Source organism: Grampus griseus (assembly GCF_964374135.1).
Source record: "Grampus griseus genome assembly, chromosome: 9".
In the NCBI taxonomy this organism is placed as follows: Eukaryota; Metazoa; Chordata; class Mammalia; order Artiodactyla; family Delphinidae; genus Grampus; species Grampus griseus.
This window is the reverse complement of record NC_139003.1, coordinates 23,081,375-23,097,755: the sequence shown is the minus strand read 5'-3', so window position 1 is coordinate 23,097,755 and position 16,381 is coordinate 23,081,375. Positions and strand designations below refer to the sequence as shown.

The following is a 16,381-nucleotide window of genomic DNA, read 5'->3' as shown; positions in this document are numbered from 1 at the left end:
TAAGTTGGTTGTGTGATCGGAGCTCAATGCATGAGTTAGTGATTTAGGGGGGGGTTGGTGACTTTTTAGCAATGACAAGTTCCAAGATGTGACTGTGTGACCAGGTGGCTTAGAAAAAAGTAAAGGAATTAAGAAGCCAAAGTGTTAGCTGAATTGTCAATCCAGATGCTGAAGTTGCCTAAAAATTATGATGTGTGACTGTACTATTTTCCAGGTCCACTTTTCCACTCTTCTCTACCATGTTTTCTGCCCCAGTATGCTGACCTCTATGGAACAGATCAACAGGTTCCTGAGTCCCCTAGCTTAGGGTTAGGTTTGCCCAATGGGGAATCCCAGGAGGAAGTTAGGAGAATAAGGTGTAGATATTTATTCCTCCAGCTTCCTCCCTGCAGAATCACCTCATGCTGGCTATGCCCCTTCCACTGAAAACTACAATTCCTCTCAAGGCAGCCAACTCCGTACTTCTCCTGAGAGTCCAAGAAGTAACCACTCTCTCTCTTACCTCTTCTGGCTGTTAACAGCTTAGGGCTGTTAACAGTTTGGCTACAGGGTACTACACCATCTTTTGTGGTACCCCATTATATCCACATCTTTATAAACAGTACCTTTATAAAACAAACCCTCCTCAAATTAGCCTATTTCAAGTGTGCCATCTGTTCCTGTTGGGACCTGACTGTAAATACTGATAATAATGATGATGGTGATGATGTAAGGCTGTAACAGAAACTAGTGGAAACTAAGTGACTAATATTTAAATAACAATTACTAACATATTTTGAGTTCTAGGTTCCAAGAACTTTGTTAAGCTCTTTGTAGGTATTAACTCGTTTAAACATCACAAGCAAAGATGTTTTTGTGCCAAGCAAAGATTTTTTTTGTCTGGTTCATTTCCATATACCAACACCTAGCAGTTGCTGGTACATGGTAAGCACTAAAATACTGATTTAAAATACATACAGCAATAAGCAGGTTTAGTAGGGAAGGCTGACTTTTGGTATGGTGTAGCATTTCTCCTATTTTTACTTTGAAAACTTTAAGATAAGGGACGTGTGGCTCCCCAGATCACAAAAACTAACTAAACACTAAGACAGACCACATATGAATGATTTTCCTGTGTAGCCTACAGTGAGTCTTATTCCTTTCTCTTCCCATGTAGCCTACAGTCAGTCTTATTCCTTTCTCTCCCCATTCCTTTCTCTTCACCCAGGACTTGGGTTCCCGATTTTTTTTTTAAGTGTAATATTCAAAGTTGCAAATTTTTAAATACTTATTATGCACTCACAGCCTAGGAGCTGATTCAAAAGGGCAGAGCATCTTTAAGTACTAGTTATGAGTTTAAAAAAAGAAATGGAAGGGGAAGGAGCAAATTTTAAAACATACTTAGGCATATAAAATGCAAAAATAAGAAAGGTAAAGTCAGCAATATGACCAAGTACACATTATCACACTGAACTAAAGCACTGCAAGGGTAAGTAGGAAAATTAGAGGAGGAAATATAATACACGAGATTCAAAGAACGCAGAAATACAATAAGTATAATAGGTTGCAATTAACCCCTCATTGGATGCTGACACAATTATCTGTAATAATCAAGGCAGCTACGATACCCGTATCTTATAAAGAAGCTAAAAATCAGGGGAAAGAGAAGGTTAGAAAACCAATATGCTGCAAAATGAGAACTGCAAAGATTTTCTGAAACGAGAATTGATTTTTTTTCTTTACGTTATGTTGCACTCCAAAACACGCGGAAAACTCACGTGTATAAGGATCTAGAAACCTGAGAAGTTTCGAGAATAATGTACTCAAACTAGAGTGAAAAGCAGCAAGAAACAGTGAGATGTAAGGCTATGAGTGGGAAGAAATTGCCGGAGTAACACCTGGACACCGAAGAGAGACGGATAAAACATCCTTAAGTGGAAGACAGAGAAAGACTGGGCTTGGATTTGGTTGAAGAAAGACAAAACGGAAAAGCAAGGCCTAAGAAACAAGTAGTAGCAAGGGTGAAACTTAGAGGACCAGATCGAAGCCACGAGCGAGAAGTACAGGACCTACAAACCAGATTCTACGGGGTGGGGAAAGGGCCACTTCGCGACCGGCCAGCTGCAACTAGTTTCCGAAAAGCCGCGTAGATGTAGCTTCGCAGCCCCACCCCGCGGCAGCAGCTCCTCCCCAAGGAAGACCTAAGAAGGCCAACGGCCGGGCGCCGGCTCCAGCCGAGGTCCCACCCCGCCCTTGCCCCGCGGCGCAGAATGGCCTCTCTCGGCCCCTCACCGAACGCTGCAGCTCCCCAAGCCAGAACGAGGCGCGCTCCTTTCCGCTGGGATCTGGGTCGTGGTAGAGCGCCTGCACTGCCTGGTACACGAGCTGCAATGTCGGCTTTGCTCCTTCCATGGTGGTAGCGGCGGTGGCGGCAGCGATGGCTCTGGTGTTTTCTCCCGAGGCTTCTCCGGCTGCTCCGCCTTCGCGCTTCCTCACTTTGTCGGCCACGGCCGCTCCCTGACTGGCGCCATCTCCTCTTTGGCCGTTACCAGGGCAGAGGGGTTCCCCGTTGAAGTTACCCCCTCGGAAACAGAGGTTAGATCGTATTCAAGTTCCTGGTTGTTGTTCCGATCTTACCACTAGACTCTAGACTTCTGAGTCTACACGCCGGTGCTCGCCTCTTGACCCGGTGACTTGCCCTCAGAAAGCTGTCCCGGCCCGACACAGACCATGCAGCATACCTCAGCAGCCTTTACCCGGACCGGAAGCGGCAGCACCAAAACCTTTGGCACACTTCCGCCTGGTGCGGCGTAAACTGCTTCCTTCCCTGCACGCCTCCTCTTGTCTCGCCTCCCCCTCCCGGAAGTGACCCTACCGGGCCGGGAAAAGGAAAGAAGTGGTTCTCTACTTCTTTGCGTCGGACTGAAGCCTTAGGACCCTCGTGGCTCCCACACCTGTGCAGCTCTCCTCTCCTTGGCAATGGATCCGAGGTCTTTCCTCCTCCTCCCGACTTATCCATTCCTCTACATAGAGTCCTTTTGGACCCCCGTGGACAAGGTGCAGCAATTCAACCATCTGTGGAGTGTCCACTGTATTGCAAATTCAAAGATGATTTAAGACAAGATTTGTATGCAGACCCTAATGGAGGAGACAGACACGTAATCAAATAACTGTTGTACAAACCTGAAAAATGTGCCACTGAAATAAATACAAAATGCCTAGAAGCCCCTTTCCACTAAATTCTGACACCCAAAAAGATATTTCATTCTATTGCCCAGGACGCTCTGACTCCAGAGTATTTGCACAAACACACTGAATTGTGTTTTTGTGTGTGCCTTTCTTTCCGAATCAAACATCGATGGTATAACAATTCTCAATTCACAAAAGAAAATATAAATCTTGGAATCTGTACTAAGGAGAAAATTTCCAAACATTGCTGCTTCTCCTTTGCAATAATAAGTAACTACTGTAAGGTCGGATCTTAACAAACGGCACCGCGAAACAGGAAAGCTTCAAGTGAGCTTTATTAGGGAGCGCTCCCGGGCGAGGTTCACTGATCCGAGAGAAAGGGGCCAGAGAAGTCGCACCCGGGCGACGGTTGGGCAAGATTTTATAGGGGAAGAAGGGAAAGGGGTGTGGTGAATCTGGGAGGGCGCAGGGTATTCCTTATTTGATGGTCTTTTCGGGTATCCTGGGGGACCGTTAGTCCCGCCCCTCGCAAGGCGGGAAGGCTGGGCTGGGTTCAAAGTTCCCAGGTCAGTTTCTGGAACTGGGTGGTCCGGAGAGGTTCGGTCTGATGCAACCTGTGAATCTGATTGTGTTCCCCTGCCTCGGGCCAGTTGACCTTACAACTACTACTGGGACTTTCCTGGTGGCACAGTGGTTAAGAATCTGCCTGCCAATGCAGGAGACACGGGTTCCATCCCTGGTCCGGGAAGATCCCATGTGCCGCCGAGCAGCTAAGCCCATGTGCCACAGCTACTGAGCCTGCGCTCTAGAGCCGTGAGCCACAACTACTGAGCCTGCAAGCCACAACCACTGAAGCCCACGTGCCTAGAGCCCGTGCTCCGCAACAAGAGAAGCCACCACAATGAGAAGCCCGTGCAATGCAACGAAGAGTAGCTCCTGCTCACTGCAACTAGAGAAAGCCCACGTGCAGCAACAAAGACCCAATGCAGCCAAAAATTAATTAATTAATTAACTGCCACCGTTTGATGAATGCTTACAATGTGTAAAGCACTGTAGTTATGAGGTCTTATTTAATCCTTTTAACAATTATACAAAGTAAAGCCCCATTTTAAGGAATAAGAAATAGGTAATCTGCCCAAGGTTACACATTTCTTAAATGAAAATCAGGATTTGAATCCAAATGTTTTGCTCCAAAGCCTGTTAAGTTGTACAATCCCTATCATCCTCTATATTAATTTATTTCTGAATTGTTATTGTCAAAAGATTTTAAATACCAATATCACAATGAAAACAGTGTTACTGTACACAGTTGATATAATTTCTGACAAAAGGAAAAAAACTTGATATTTTGGTTGCCTAATTCATCCATTCATTAAAAATTTAGTAAGACCACCTTGGTCTCTGCCCTCATGGAGTTTACAGACCAAATGCAAAGAAAGACAAGTAACTCATTTTAAAAGGTCTATGAATATCTACAAGCAAAAGAATGATGTTGGACCTACCTTGCACCATATACCAAAAATAAAAAAGAACCTAAATGTAAGGCTAAAAGTATGAAACTCTTAAAAGAGAACAGGAGTGTATCTTCGTGACCTAGGATTAGACAATGGTTTCTTAGATATGGCACCGAAAGCACAATTAACAAAAGGGAAAATAGTCCAATTTATCTATTTTAGTTCATCAGTTTAGTTAATCAAAACTAAAAACTTGTGTGTGTCAAAGAACACTATTAAGAAAGTGAAATGACAACCCACAAAATGAGAGAAAGTGTTTGCAAATCAAATATCTGATAAGGGATCAGTATCCAGAACATATAAAGAACTCAGAATTCAACAATGAAAAGACAAGATAGGGGTTGGTCACTTGAAAGACTAAGCGTGTGATTAGAGAGTTGCAACTTTGGACCAGATTAAGTGCAATCACTTAACACTGATATAATCATCTGTGCCTAGTAATGAAACCCTGATCAAAACTCTGGACATTGAAGCTCAGTAGAGCTTTCTGGTTGATGAACAGGTTAATATGCCAGATGGGTGATATACCCTGACTCCACCAAGAGAGGGCATGGGAGTTCTGTCTTCTTCCCAGACCTCCTGCTATGTATAGCCTTTTAAATAAATCTTTAATTATATGTGTAGCACTTAACTGAGTTCTGTGAGTTGTTCTAGCAGATTATCAAACCTGTGCGGGTAGTGGGAACCCCTGAATTTGTAGCCAGTTGGTCAGTAGTTTAGGTGGCCTGGGGACCCCTGAAGTAAGGCTGACATTTGATGTGAAGGCAGTTTTGAGGGGGACTGAGCTCTTAAGCCTGTGGAGTCTGATACTAACTCCAGGTAGTGTCAGAATTGACTTGTCCTTCACCCCACTGGTGTAGAAACAGAACAGGTAAGATGTTCACGAAGTCTGTAATTTAGTTTAACAGACATAAGCCCTGTCCCCCCAAAAATAGATGAAACAAATATGTTAACAATTATTAAATGTAGGAGACAGGTAATTGTGGTCACTATACCATTCTCTCTACTCTGTTTGAAAATTTCCAAATTCAAAAAAATTCAAACTGGAAAAAAATTATGTCAATTTTTATTTATGACGTGAAAAGATGTCAGAAAATATTATTGGAAAAAGAAACAGGTTATGACTCAGCATGTGAAAATACTCATTGACATGAAATTATATCTATGTTTCTATATAGGTAGGGAGGGGTCTGGAAGGATTTTCAACAAAATGTTAACAAAGGTTATCTCCAGGGATGGGATTTTTTTTTTTCTTGCAGTACGCGGGCCTCTCACTGTTGTGGCCTCTCCCGTTGCGGAGCACAGGCTCCGGACGCGCAGGCTCAGAGGCCATGGCTCACGGGCCCAGCCGCTCCGTGGCATGGGGGATCCTCCCGGACGCGTGTTCCCCGCGTCGGCAGGTGGACTCTCAACCACTGCACCACCACGGAAGCCCTGGGGGATGGGGTTTTGAGTGGTTTCTACTTTCTTTTTTGTCTGTGTTTCTTCATAACATCACCCCTTGACATATTCCATATTTTTATTATTTTTTGGCTACTCCCTCCATTAACGTGTAGACTCTAGGTCACTCTCATATCCCCAGTGCTTTGAATGGTGCCTGACATATGGCAGGGACACAATAAATATTTGTTAAATGCATTAATAAGGCTTCTATGATTTGAATTTTTCTTTATAATGATTATTTTCACTTTTAAAACAACACAGGTGTTTTTTTCCAAACAGTGACACTATAAACTTGAAGCCATAATTGTCAGGAGCCAGTGTGACTGAATCTTAGTGACTGTTTGCCAAAAGGCTGCACAGCACAGACCTCTCCTGGCCCAACTTCAACCCATAGGGCACATATTCTGTACCATATTCCTCCAGATGCACAACCTGAGACGGCCATAAACCCAGCATTGGACAAACCTCTTTCCTTCAATTAAACCCACATTCAGGGCTCACGTGCTGAGGATATCACCTGCTTTTGTCTGGTTCTTCAGCTCAGAACTGCCCTCGGTCATGGCCAGCTTTTCCCCCAGTTTCACTTGCAAAGCAAATTCAAACTGGTGAGAGGGCCTGGGAGAGTAGGATGATGAATAGAGATCATGAATTTCTATGGAATACGGAGAGCACAAATTAACTGTCCACAGTCAAAAGGAGCCTTTAAAGTTTAAAGACGGATGTCCTGAGGGACAGTTCTGATAAACAGGGATGGGAAAACAGAATAGGTTTGAATTTTTCTGAACATTAACAAGGTGAAATTCATTTCAGAAAAATAAAAAAAAAAATACTGTACAGAGAACCCAGGGGCAATGGTAGAGAAAAAACATACACAGTTCAGTAAAGGTCCAAGCTGCCCCGATTCCTTCTCCTTAATCCCTCACAAAGTCTTCCTTCACCCGTTGAACTCTTCTCTTTGGAAGCCAGACATAGAGGAGGGGAAAAGTAGCTTTCTCCCAACAAGATTAATTTCTATAAGTCATATTATATCCATAGGTTTTTGACTTTTAGTCCAGTTTTACCTCAGGGTATTAAGCAATACATTGGGGCTGGTATGGTATGGGTCAAACTGTAACCCACCCAGGCTGACAGATTACACTTCCCTCACAAATGCAGAAGACTCCATTTGGCTGTAGGGAGAAAAAAAATAACTCTCTCTTGTACAGCATGGTGGAAAGAGGGCTATCCTAAAAATTAGACCCCCTGGTGCCAGTCCCAGCACCACCACTTTATGGCCATATGACTCTAGCCAAGTAACTACCTTCATAAGCTGGAAAAAGGGGCATGATACCTGCCCATCCAACACACAAGGAGCACCAAGTAAGATCACGTGAAAGTGCTTTGGAATTGGCTCATTGTAAACAACTGTGACGTAATTACCATTTTACAAAAATATGGAGTCAAACTGTCACTTCTGGTCTTATTGAGGTACTTAGAAATCCCAAGTTTTTACCCCAAACCAACAGGCTTTTCAAATACAGGAGGAACGGTAGCTTAATGAGCTACCCAGGCTATAAACAAGCCAAAGGCTCGGCTACTCCACCAGCCAAGCACCAGTAAACACTGTCACACCTGTCACAGTGCCTGCATCTCCGTGATTCCTGGGGTCAAAGTGTTTACCAGCTGGCTCTTGCTTCTGGAAGAATTTAGATATTTAGATCCACATTCCCTCCCACTCTACTCTTAGTAGGCACTGAGCACGCACCTGCTCTGGTTCCATGCTGCTGGATCCAGACTCCAGGGCCTCTTTCCATGAACAAACCCAACGCCCTCATCATTGTTCTCCAGCCTTCTAGATCACTCTACAGCCTCAGACATCCCAACTTCCCTCTTCCCCCTGTGCCCCAATACTTCACCTCCCAAGAATTCAACTTCCACAGCTCAGCCCTCCCTGATGTCACTTTGATTCTCAGTGGTGCCTATCAACCCAGCTGCATATTAAAATCACCTGGGCGGAGGGAGGGGGACCTTCCCTGGTGGTCCAGTGGGTAAGACTCAGTGCTTCCAATGCAGTGGGCCCGGGTTTGATCCCTGGTCGGGGAACTAGATCCCCTAAGAAGTCTGCGTGCCACAAAAAATACCCCACATGCCGAAACGAATATCCTACACCAAAAAAAGAAAAAAAATCACCTGGGGTGGTGATGCCTGGGTACCTCTCTAGATCAGTTAAATCAGAAACCCTGGGGCTAGGTCTGGGGTTCCAATCTTGGTACCTTAAAGCTCCAGGTGATTCTAATGTGCAGCTAGGTTGCTGGTCGTGCCTTCATTTTGTCACGGAAGGGTTTCTCAACAGGAGAGCTACTGGCATTTGGGGCAGGACGATTCTTCCTTGTGCAAGTCTGACTCAAGCATTGTCAGAATTGTGGAGTGTCGGTAGCATACCTCAGTCATGGCGACAACCAAAAATGCACCAACATCTCTAAATGCCCTCACTTGAGAATCTTACAAGCTCCTTCTCTTCCTTTTGTGCCCACCCCCAAGTGAAAGCCCCTCCCTTCCCACCCCACCCTTCAATTCTCAGGTGACCAGTTGTTCTAGTTTGCTCAGGACCCAGGGTTTTCCCAGGACATGAGGCTTTCAGTGCTAAAACTAGGAAAGTCCCAGGCAAACGACAATGGTTAATTATCCTAGATTTTCTTCTCTTGCCTCCCATCAGGGATACCCATTGTTTTTTCTGCTTCCGTCACCTCTTTTCTGGGAACTCGCCCTTCCCAATCCCAACCTTCCTCCATTCAAAGGTTACACTGGGAACAACCTTGAAGAGGTTGCTTACACAAACTGGGCCCCCTGAGTTCCTCCCCCAGAATTTGCAATTGGAAGTGGATGCTAGTCACAATTTGGCTAGTGGTCCAAAAGAGATTTAAATTCGGGAATGGTTGGTGGCCATTTCCTATCATGAAGACTGCTGTGAGGTGTGGGAGAGGATGGGCAGTGCAGAAAATCTGCCTGTAACAACAGAGGATACACGTGCCCTGAAAGAAACACATACAGAGGTGAGGTAGAAGCTTCCTGGCTTCTACACAGTGCTCAAGTGATTCTCAAACTTGAACCTGCATCAGCATCCCTCATGTAGAGGCGTCCTTAAAACGCTGTTTTCTGGGCCCTGCCCCCAGAGCATGTGATTCGGTAGGTCTGCGTGTGGCCCAAGGATCTGCTTTTCTAAGGCACTCCCGGGTGGTGTTGATGCTGTAAATTAGGGATTATGTGAGGACTCCTCCTCTGGGCTAGAGTTCCAGGGCCTCTGAGGGCCCAACAGTTTCAGCCCCACCCTAGGGTTACATGAGCCTGTGTCTTTCTAATAAACTCCTCCCCCTCTTTTTTTTCTTAAATAGCTTTATGGAGATATAATTCATATAGGGTATAATTCACCCACTTAAAGTGTCCAATTCAATGATTTTTAGGAGATTCACAAATATGTACAGCTATCACCAATTTTAGAACAATTTTCATCACCTCAAAAGAAACCCCATCTCCTTTAGCTATCACTCCTCTCCCCATGCCCTTCTCTCCCCACCCTTGCCCTAAGCAACCACTAATGTATGTTCTCTACATAAAGATTTCGCTGTTGCGCACATCTCATATGAATGGAATCATATATTATATAGCCTTTTTTGACTGGCTTCTTTCACTTGGCATGATGTTTTCAAGATTTATCTACCCTGTAGTATGGGTCAATACTTCATTCCTATTCAGATGCTTTGCTCATTTTAAATTGGGTTATCTTTTTTATTATTGAGTTATAACAGTTCTTTATATGTACTGGATACAAGTCTCTTATCCAATATGATTTGTAAATATTTTCTCCCATTTTGTAGGTTGTCTTTTCATTTTCTCGATGGTGGGAGCTGAATGTTTGTGCTCCCATTGAAATTCATATGTTGAAACTGTAATGCCCAATGTGATGGTATTAGGATATAGGGCCATTGGGAGGTGCTTAGGTCATGAGAGTGGAGCCCTCATGAATGGAATTATGCTCTTATAAAAGAGACCCCACAGAGCTCCGTAGCCCCTTGTGCCATGTGAGGACACAATGAGAAGTCTGCAACCCAGAGGAGGGTCCTCTCCCAGCCATGATGGCACGCTGATCTCAGATGGCCAGCCTCAAGAGCAGTGAGAAACAAATTTCTGTTGTTTATAGCTGCTCAGTCTGTGGTATTTTGTTATAGCAGCTCGAATGGACTAAGACAGTGTCCTTTGAAGCACAAAATTTGTAAATTTCGATAAAGTCCAATTTATCTATTTGTTGTTTCTGCTCCTCATGCTTTTGGTGTCATTTCTAGGAATCCTTTGCCAAATCCAAGGTCATGAAGATTTACCCCATGTTCTCTTCAAAGAGTTTTATAGTTTTATATCTTGTATCCTGTATGATCAGGTGACCCAAGATGGCTGTTCTCTTGCTCTCTGTACATCCCCTGCTCCACCAGTCCCTGCCTCACCTACACCCTGCTTACATGACTGACCCTCCCTCTTAATCATAGAGCCTAATTAGTAAATGCCTATGTACTTGCTCCCGGCCCCAGCTAGTGATTGTTCTAATCTTTAGATCAGAACTATCGCCACAATGTTAGTTTATCAAAGCGGCAGTGAGGGGCATGCCCCCTGCTGGTTGCCCTGGCAACTGATGAGCCAACCTGACATCAATTCCCCCTATAACTAGTAATCTCCCTCTTCCCCTTGTAGTGAAGATCACTGCCATGTTCCGCCTGCCATCTGCTGGGCACGGTGGGGTGTCACTCCAGGACCTTGCTTCAGACATGTTAGCTTCCTGCTCCATTAAACCCCTGATGTCTCTTGTCACTGACCCCTGGCTCTTTTTTCTTCAGTCTTGAAGCTGCAAGACAGGGCTTGCAGCACTGCGGGGTGCAGCCCAACACATCCATTTTGAGTTAATTTTTGTATGTGGTGTGAGAACTTCATTCTTTTGCATGTGAATATATAGTTTTTCCAGCACCATTTGTTGAAAAGACGATTCTTTCTCCATTAAGTGGTCTTGGCAGTCTTGTTGAAAGTCCGTTGCTCATAGATGTATGGGTTTGTTTCTGGACAGTCAATTCTATTCCTTGGATCTATATGTCTATCCTTGTGCCAGTACCACACTGTCTTGATCACCATTGCCTTATTTCATCTTATTCCATTTTATTTAATTTATTTATTTATTGACCATGCTCTATGGCTTGTGGGATCTTAGCTCCCTGACCAGGCATTGCACTTGCGCCCTCAGCAGTGAAAGTACAGAGTCCTAGTCACTGGACCACCAGGGAATTCCCACCATTGCCTTATTTTAAATTTTGAAATTGGGAAGTGTGAGTTCTCCTACTTTCTTCTTTTTTAAGATAATTGTGGCTATTCTAGGTACCTTAAAATTCAATACAAATTTTAGAATCAGCTTGTCAATTTCTACAAAGAACTCAGCTGAGACACTATAGAGATTACACTGATTCAGTAGATCAATTTGAGGAGTATTGCCATCTTAACAATGTTGTCTTCCAATCCATGAACATGGGATGTTCTTCCAATTAGTTAGATCTTTAATTTCTTTCAACAGTGTTTGTAGTTTTCAGAGTATAAGTTTTGCACTTCTTTTGTTAAGTTTATTCCTATTTTTATAAATAAAATTGTTTTTTAATTTTATTTTTGGATTGTTCACTGTAAGTATATAGAAATACAATCGATCTTGTATCCTGCAAACTTGCTAAATTCATTTATTAGTTCTAAAAGTTTTTTAGTGTATTTTTTAGGACTTTCTATATACAAGATCATATCATCTGCAGATAGAGATAGTTTTACTTCTTCCTTCCCAATTGGGATGCTTTTATTTCTTTGTCTGGCATCTATGCCAATGTAACGAATAAATGGTAAGGATCTAAAAGAGCCCATTTCTCACCTGGATGAAAGAAGGAAAAGATGCAGCACTGAATCTATGTATTATTTAAGAAAACCCAAAAGAGTTTAGTTTTGGAGGATGGAGGGAAAAAAGTGCCCACTGAACTGAGAAGGTATCCTGAGACCGAAAAATGATGCCGGTAGCTCCATATAATCAATGAATCAGTTTATCATACGGTAACTTACTCACAGGGTGGGATTGGCCAGATAACGATCCAGAAGCATTCACAGCTGCACTCCGCACCGCCAAGATGCCATTGGGACAATTTCATAATTAACCTAGGGTTAGGGGCTATACACTTGGAAACAAGAAGTGCATTCCTGAGCCAAGATTTATGAATAGGTAACTAGTCTCTTCGGTGCCGGGAATATAGCAGTGAAGGTTTTCATCACTGTTTGGGGACGAATAGAGCATAAAGGCCACCTAGACCTAACGATCATTAAACAATATCTATAACTACAAAGCCCTTGATGACAGAGAAGAGTTTACTATACAGGTCAGCCCTAGGTAGAGTCAGTGGAAGAATAGGAGGAATTGAATGGGCCCAAGATGGCATCAGTTATGCTAACAGCCATACAGTTTAGAGATGGGTACATAAACAGTATGTGATTCCTTCAAACTTTCTGTTACAATTTAATTCAAAGTTCTTCTAGGGACACAGTATTAATGCAAGTACTGAATTTACATTCCTGATCCTGATGAAAGCCTTTTTAAATCCACTCATCTTGAAATAGTGCTTTTCAAACTTTCCACTAAAGATGCCCTAAAGGGAGAGAAGAGGAAAAATATGAGGAGTAATCCTATACAGCTTATGATAACATGAAACAACTTTGAAGTTTTATGTTTTATCTTAAAAATTCATGCAGTTTTTATTTTCTATTCCAAGATAAAGTCAGTTCATTTTAACATTAAAATAATGCTTTTTTTCCAAGATAAGAAAGGAAGCCTTTACCATATGATCCAACAATTCCATTTCCAGGTATATAATAAAAAAAAACCCTGAAAGCAGGAAGCTGAAAACTTATTTGTACACCCACGTTCATAGCAGCACTATTCATAACAACCAAGGGATGGAAGCAATCCAAATGTCCATTAACAGATGATTGGATAAACAAAATGTGGTGTACACATACAATGGACTATTATTCAGTCTTAAAGAAGAATGAAATTCTGACACATGATACAACGTGTGAATTTTGAGAACATTAAGCTAAGTGAAGTAAGCCAGTCACAAAAGATAAATACTGTATGATTCCACTTATATGAGTATCTAGGGTAGTCAAATTCATAAAAACAGAAAGTAGAATGGTGGTTGCCAGGAGCTGGGCAGAAAGGGGAGTTGTTTAATGGACACAGAGATTGGCTGCACAACAGTGTAAATATAGTTAATAGTACTGCTCTGTACACTTAAAAATGGTTAAGATGGTAAATTTTATGTCCTGCATTTTTTACCACAATTAAAAAAATAATTTAGAAATTTTTAAAAGTTTTAAAAGAAGGCCTTATAATTTGGTCAAAGGAAGCCAATTAGTATCGAGATTCAGCTAGAACTAAGTACACTGCCTTGGTTTAATTTACGGAAATATTTATATGGTCACCTTTTAATTAACCTGTAGGGACCTCTCTGCTCAGAGAATCATCCTAGTCCCCAGGTCAACAATAAACAGGAACTGAGACAAAGGAGTAGACTGTATGACGCTCAGGGTGTTTCTGTCATGCCATGGGAGCCTTTCTGGGTCATCACCTATTGTCTTCCAGGATTTAGAATGCATTCTAGAATATCACTCAGCATAGGTGAAGGATTAAGCTTTATTAGGTAAAGGGAAGCCTTACAAGCCTGGGTCAACAAGCAAAGAGAAAGCAGGGGTCCCCCAGGGAGAGGTGTGCTAGGGTCAGTGTGCTCTGCTGGGTCCACAGAATAAGTCTGTGTTCTGCTCTCTGTTCTACCTCGTTTTCACAGTGCTAATGAATCAAGGAGTGAGTTACCAAATTTCTGACCAAAAAAGATGACTGGAAAAAACAGCTTTTGGAGTATACCACTGCCTTCCCCAGGTTCACGTAACAAATGTTCAAAGTCTTAGAGCTCATTTCAATTCCATGCGATAATCTTGCCCCGTGCTACCTTTGTGTATCCCCTTAATAACAGGTTCACCATGCCCTCAATGTCTATAGGTACCATGGAGGGAAACATACAACAAAGAAAAGTCACCAATCAGAATTTTTTAACAAGAGAAGGGCCAGCAGCAATAGACCCTACCACAAAGAGAAAACCATGATGAAGCTACTTCCCAAACATCCTGAAAATTCTTTCTACCCAGAAATAGCTGCCCACCAAATTTTTGGCAAATCTCCATCCTTGTTCCAAGAATAAATAATAGCAAAGCCTTACCTATGCTTACCACGTGCCAGGGACTGATCTAAGCATCTTACATACATTAATTCATTTAATCATCACACCAACGCTGTGAGGTGAGCACTCAATTTATGCCCATTTTCTATAGGAGGAAACTAAGGCATAAAAAAATTAATGAACTTGCTTAAGGTCAGGATAGAAAAACCAGGATTGGAACCCAAGCAGTCTGTCTCAGAGTCTGTGCTTTTAACCACCACGTTAAACAGAACTGAGACACTGGGCTAAATTCTGCAAGGGCCTTAAGTATGCATTGTCCTGGGGCCTGGGAAGCCTTAGGGAGAGAAGCACCAATGAATGTGACAGGAAATAGGGTGTGTCCAGTAATAGAGCCAGGTGGGATGGGAGATGTTGGAGAACATTGGTGAGGGTAGAAGAGCAAAATAAATCGGGGGGAGTACAGCTGGGAGGGAGTTTTTCAGGGTGAAAAAATAGTAATAGAGGATTGTAAAGTCCCTTGGACTCTTTTTTTTTTTTTCCCTTGGACTCTTTTAAAATAGCTTTATTGAGGTTAATTGACATTCAATAAACTGCACATTTAAAGTGTGTAATTTGATAAATTTTATGTGTACCCCCATGAAACCATCACCACAGTCAAGATAATGAAAATAGACATTACCCCCAAAAGTTTCTTTGTGGCCTTTTGTAGACCCTCCCTCCCTGCACTTCCCCCAAAACTCTCCCTCTGCTTGTCCATGATCTGTTTTCTGTAACTACAGATTATTTCACATTTTCTAGAATTTTACATAGTCTACAGTATTTACACTTTTTTGTCTGGTTTCTTTCACTTGGTGTAATTTTTTTTTTTTTCCCTGTGCTGCACAACCTATGGGACTTTAGGCCCTCGACAGTGAAAGCACAAGAGTCCTAACAACTGGACCGCCAGGGAATTCCCTTGGTGTAATTATTTGGAGATTCATCCGTGTTGTTGGGTGTATTAATAATTTATTCATCTGATAAGGGACTTATATCTACGCTACGTAAAGAACCCTTACAACTCAACAATAAAAGACAAACAATCCAATTTTGCAAATGAGCAAAGGATCTGAATAGACGTTTCTCCAAAGAAGATACACAAATGTACATGGAAAGTTGCTTAACATCATTAGTCATCAGGGAAATGCAAATCAAAACGACAATGAGATATCACTTCACACCCACTAGGATGGCTATAGATAAAAAGTCAGATAATAGCAAGTATTGATGAGTATGTAGAAAAATCATAACTCGCATACACTGCTGGTAGGAATGTAAAATGGTACAACCACATTGGAAAACAGTCTGGCAGTTCCTCAAAAAGTTAAACAGAGAGTTACCATTTCACCCAACAATTCCAATCCTACATTTATTCCCAAAAGAAATGAAAACATACATGTGCGTACAACTTGTACACAAATGTTTATAGCAGCATTATTCATAATAGTCAATATGTGGAGACAACCCAAATGCCCATCATGTGATGAATGAATAAATCAAATGTGATATATTCATGCAATAGAATATTGTTTAGCCATAAAAAGAAATGAGCGACTTCCCTGGTGGTGCAGTGGTTAAGAACCTGCCTGCCAATGCAGGGGACACGGGTTTGAGCCCTGTTCCAGGAAGATCCCACATACCGCGGAGCAACTAAGCCCATGAGCCACAAGTACTGAAGCCCGCTCACCTAGAGCCCACGCTCCTCAACAAGAGAAGCCACCACAGTAAGAAGCTCGCGCACCACAACGAAGAGTAGTCCCCGCTCGCCATAACTAGAGAAAGCCCAAGTGCAGCAACGAAGACCCAACGCACCCAAATAAATAAATAAATAAAAATTTTTAAAAAAAAGAAAAGAAATGAGGTATTGATACATGCTACAGCATGGCTGAACCTTGACAACATTATGCTAAGTGAAAGAAGCCAGCCACACACACTAACACATATCGC

The 16,381-nt window shown here is 42.5% G+C and overlaps 1 protein-coding gene across 1 annotated transcript in view; it reads right to left on the bottom strand.

Annotated features, from left to right (window-relative positions):
• TNPO3 (transportin 3) overlaps positions 1-2,730 on the bottom strand; it is an 82,038-nt gene extending 79,308 nt beyond the window's left edge. Inside the window, exon 1 of the mRNA XM_082661568.1 lies at positions 2,272-2,730. Coding sequence (XP_082517694.1) covers positions 2,272-2,391 — 120 coding nt within the window. The 5' untranslated portion in view covers positions 2,392-2,730. The remainder of the gene's footprint in view (positions 1-2,271) is intronic.
• Positions 2,731-16,381: the final 13,651 nt, after the last annotated feature.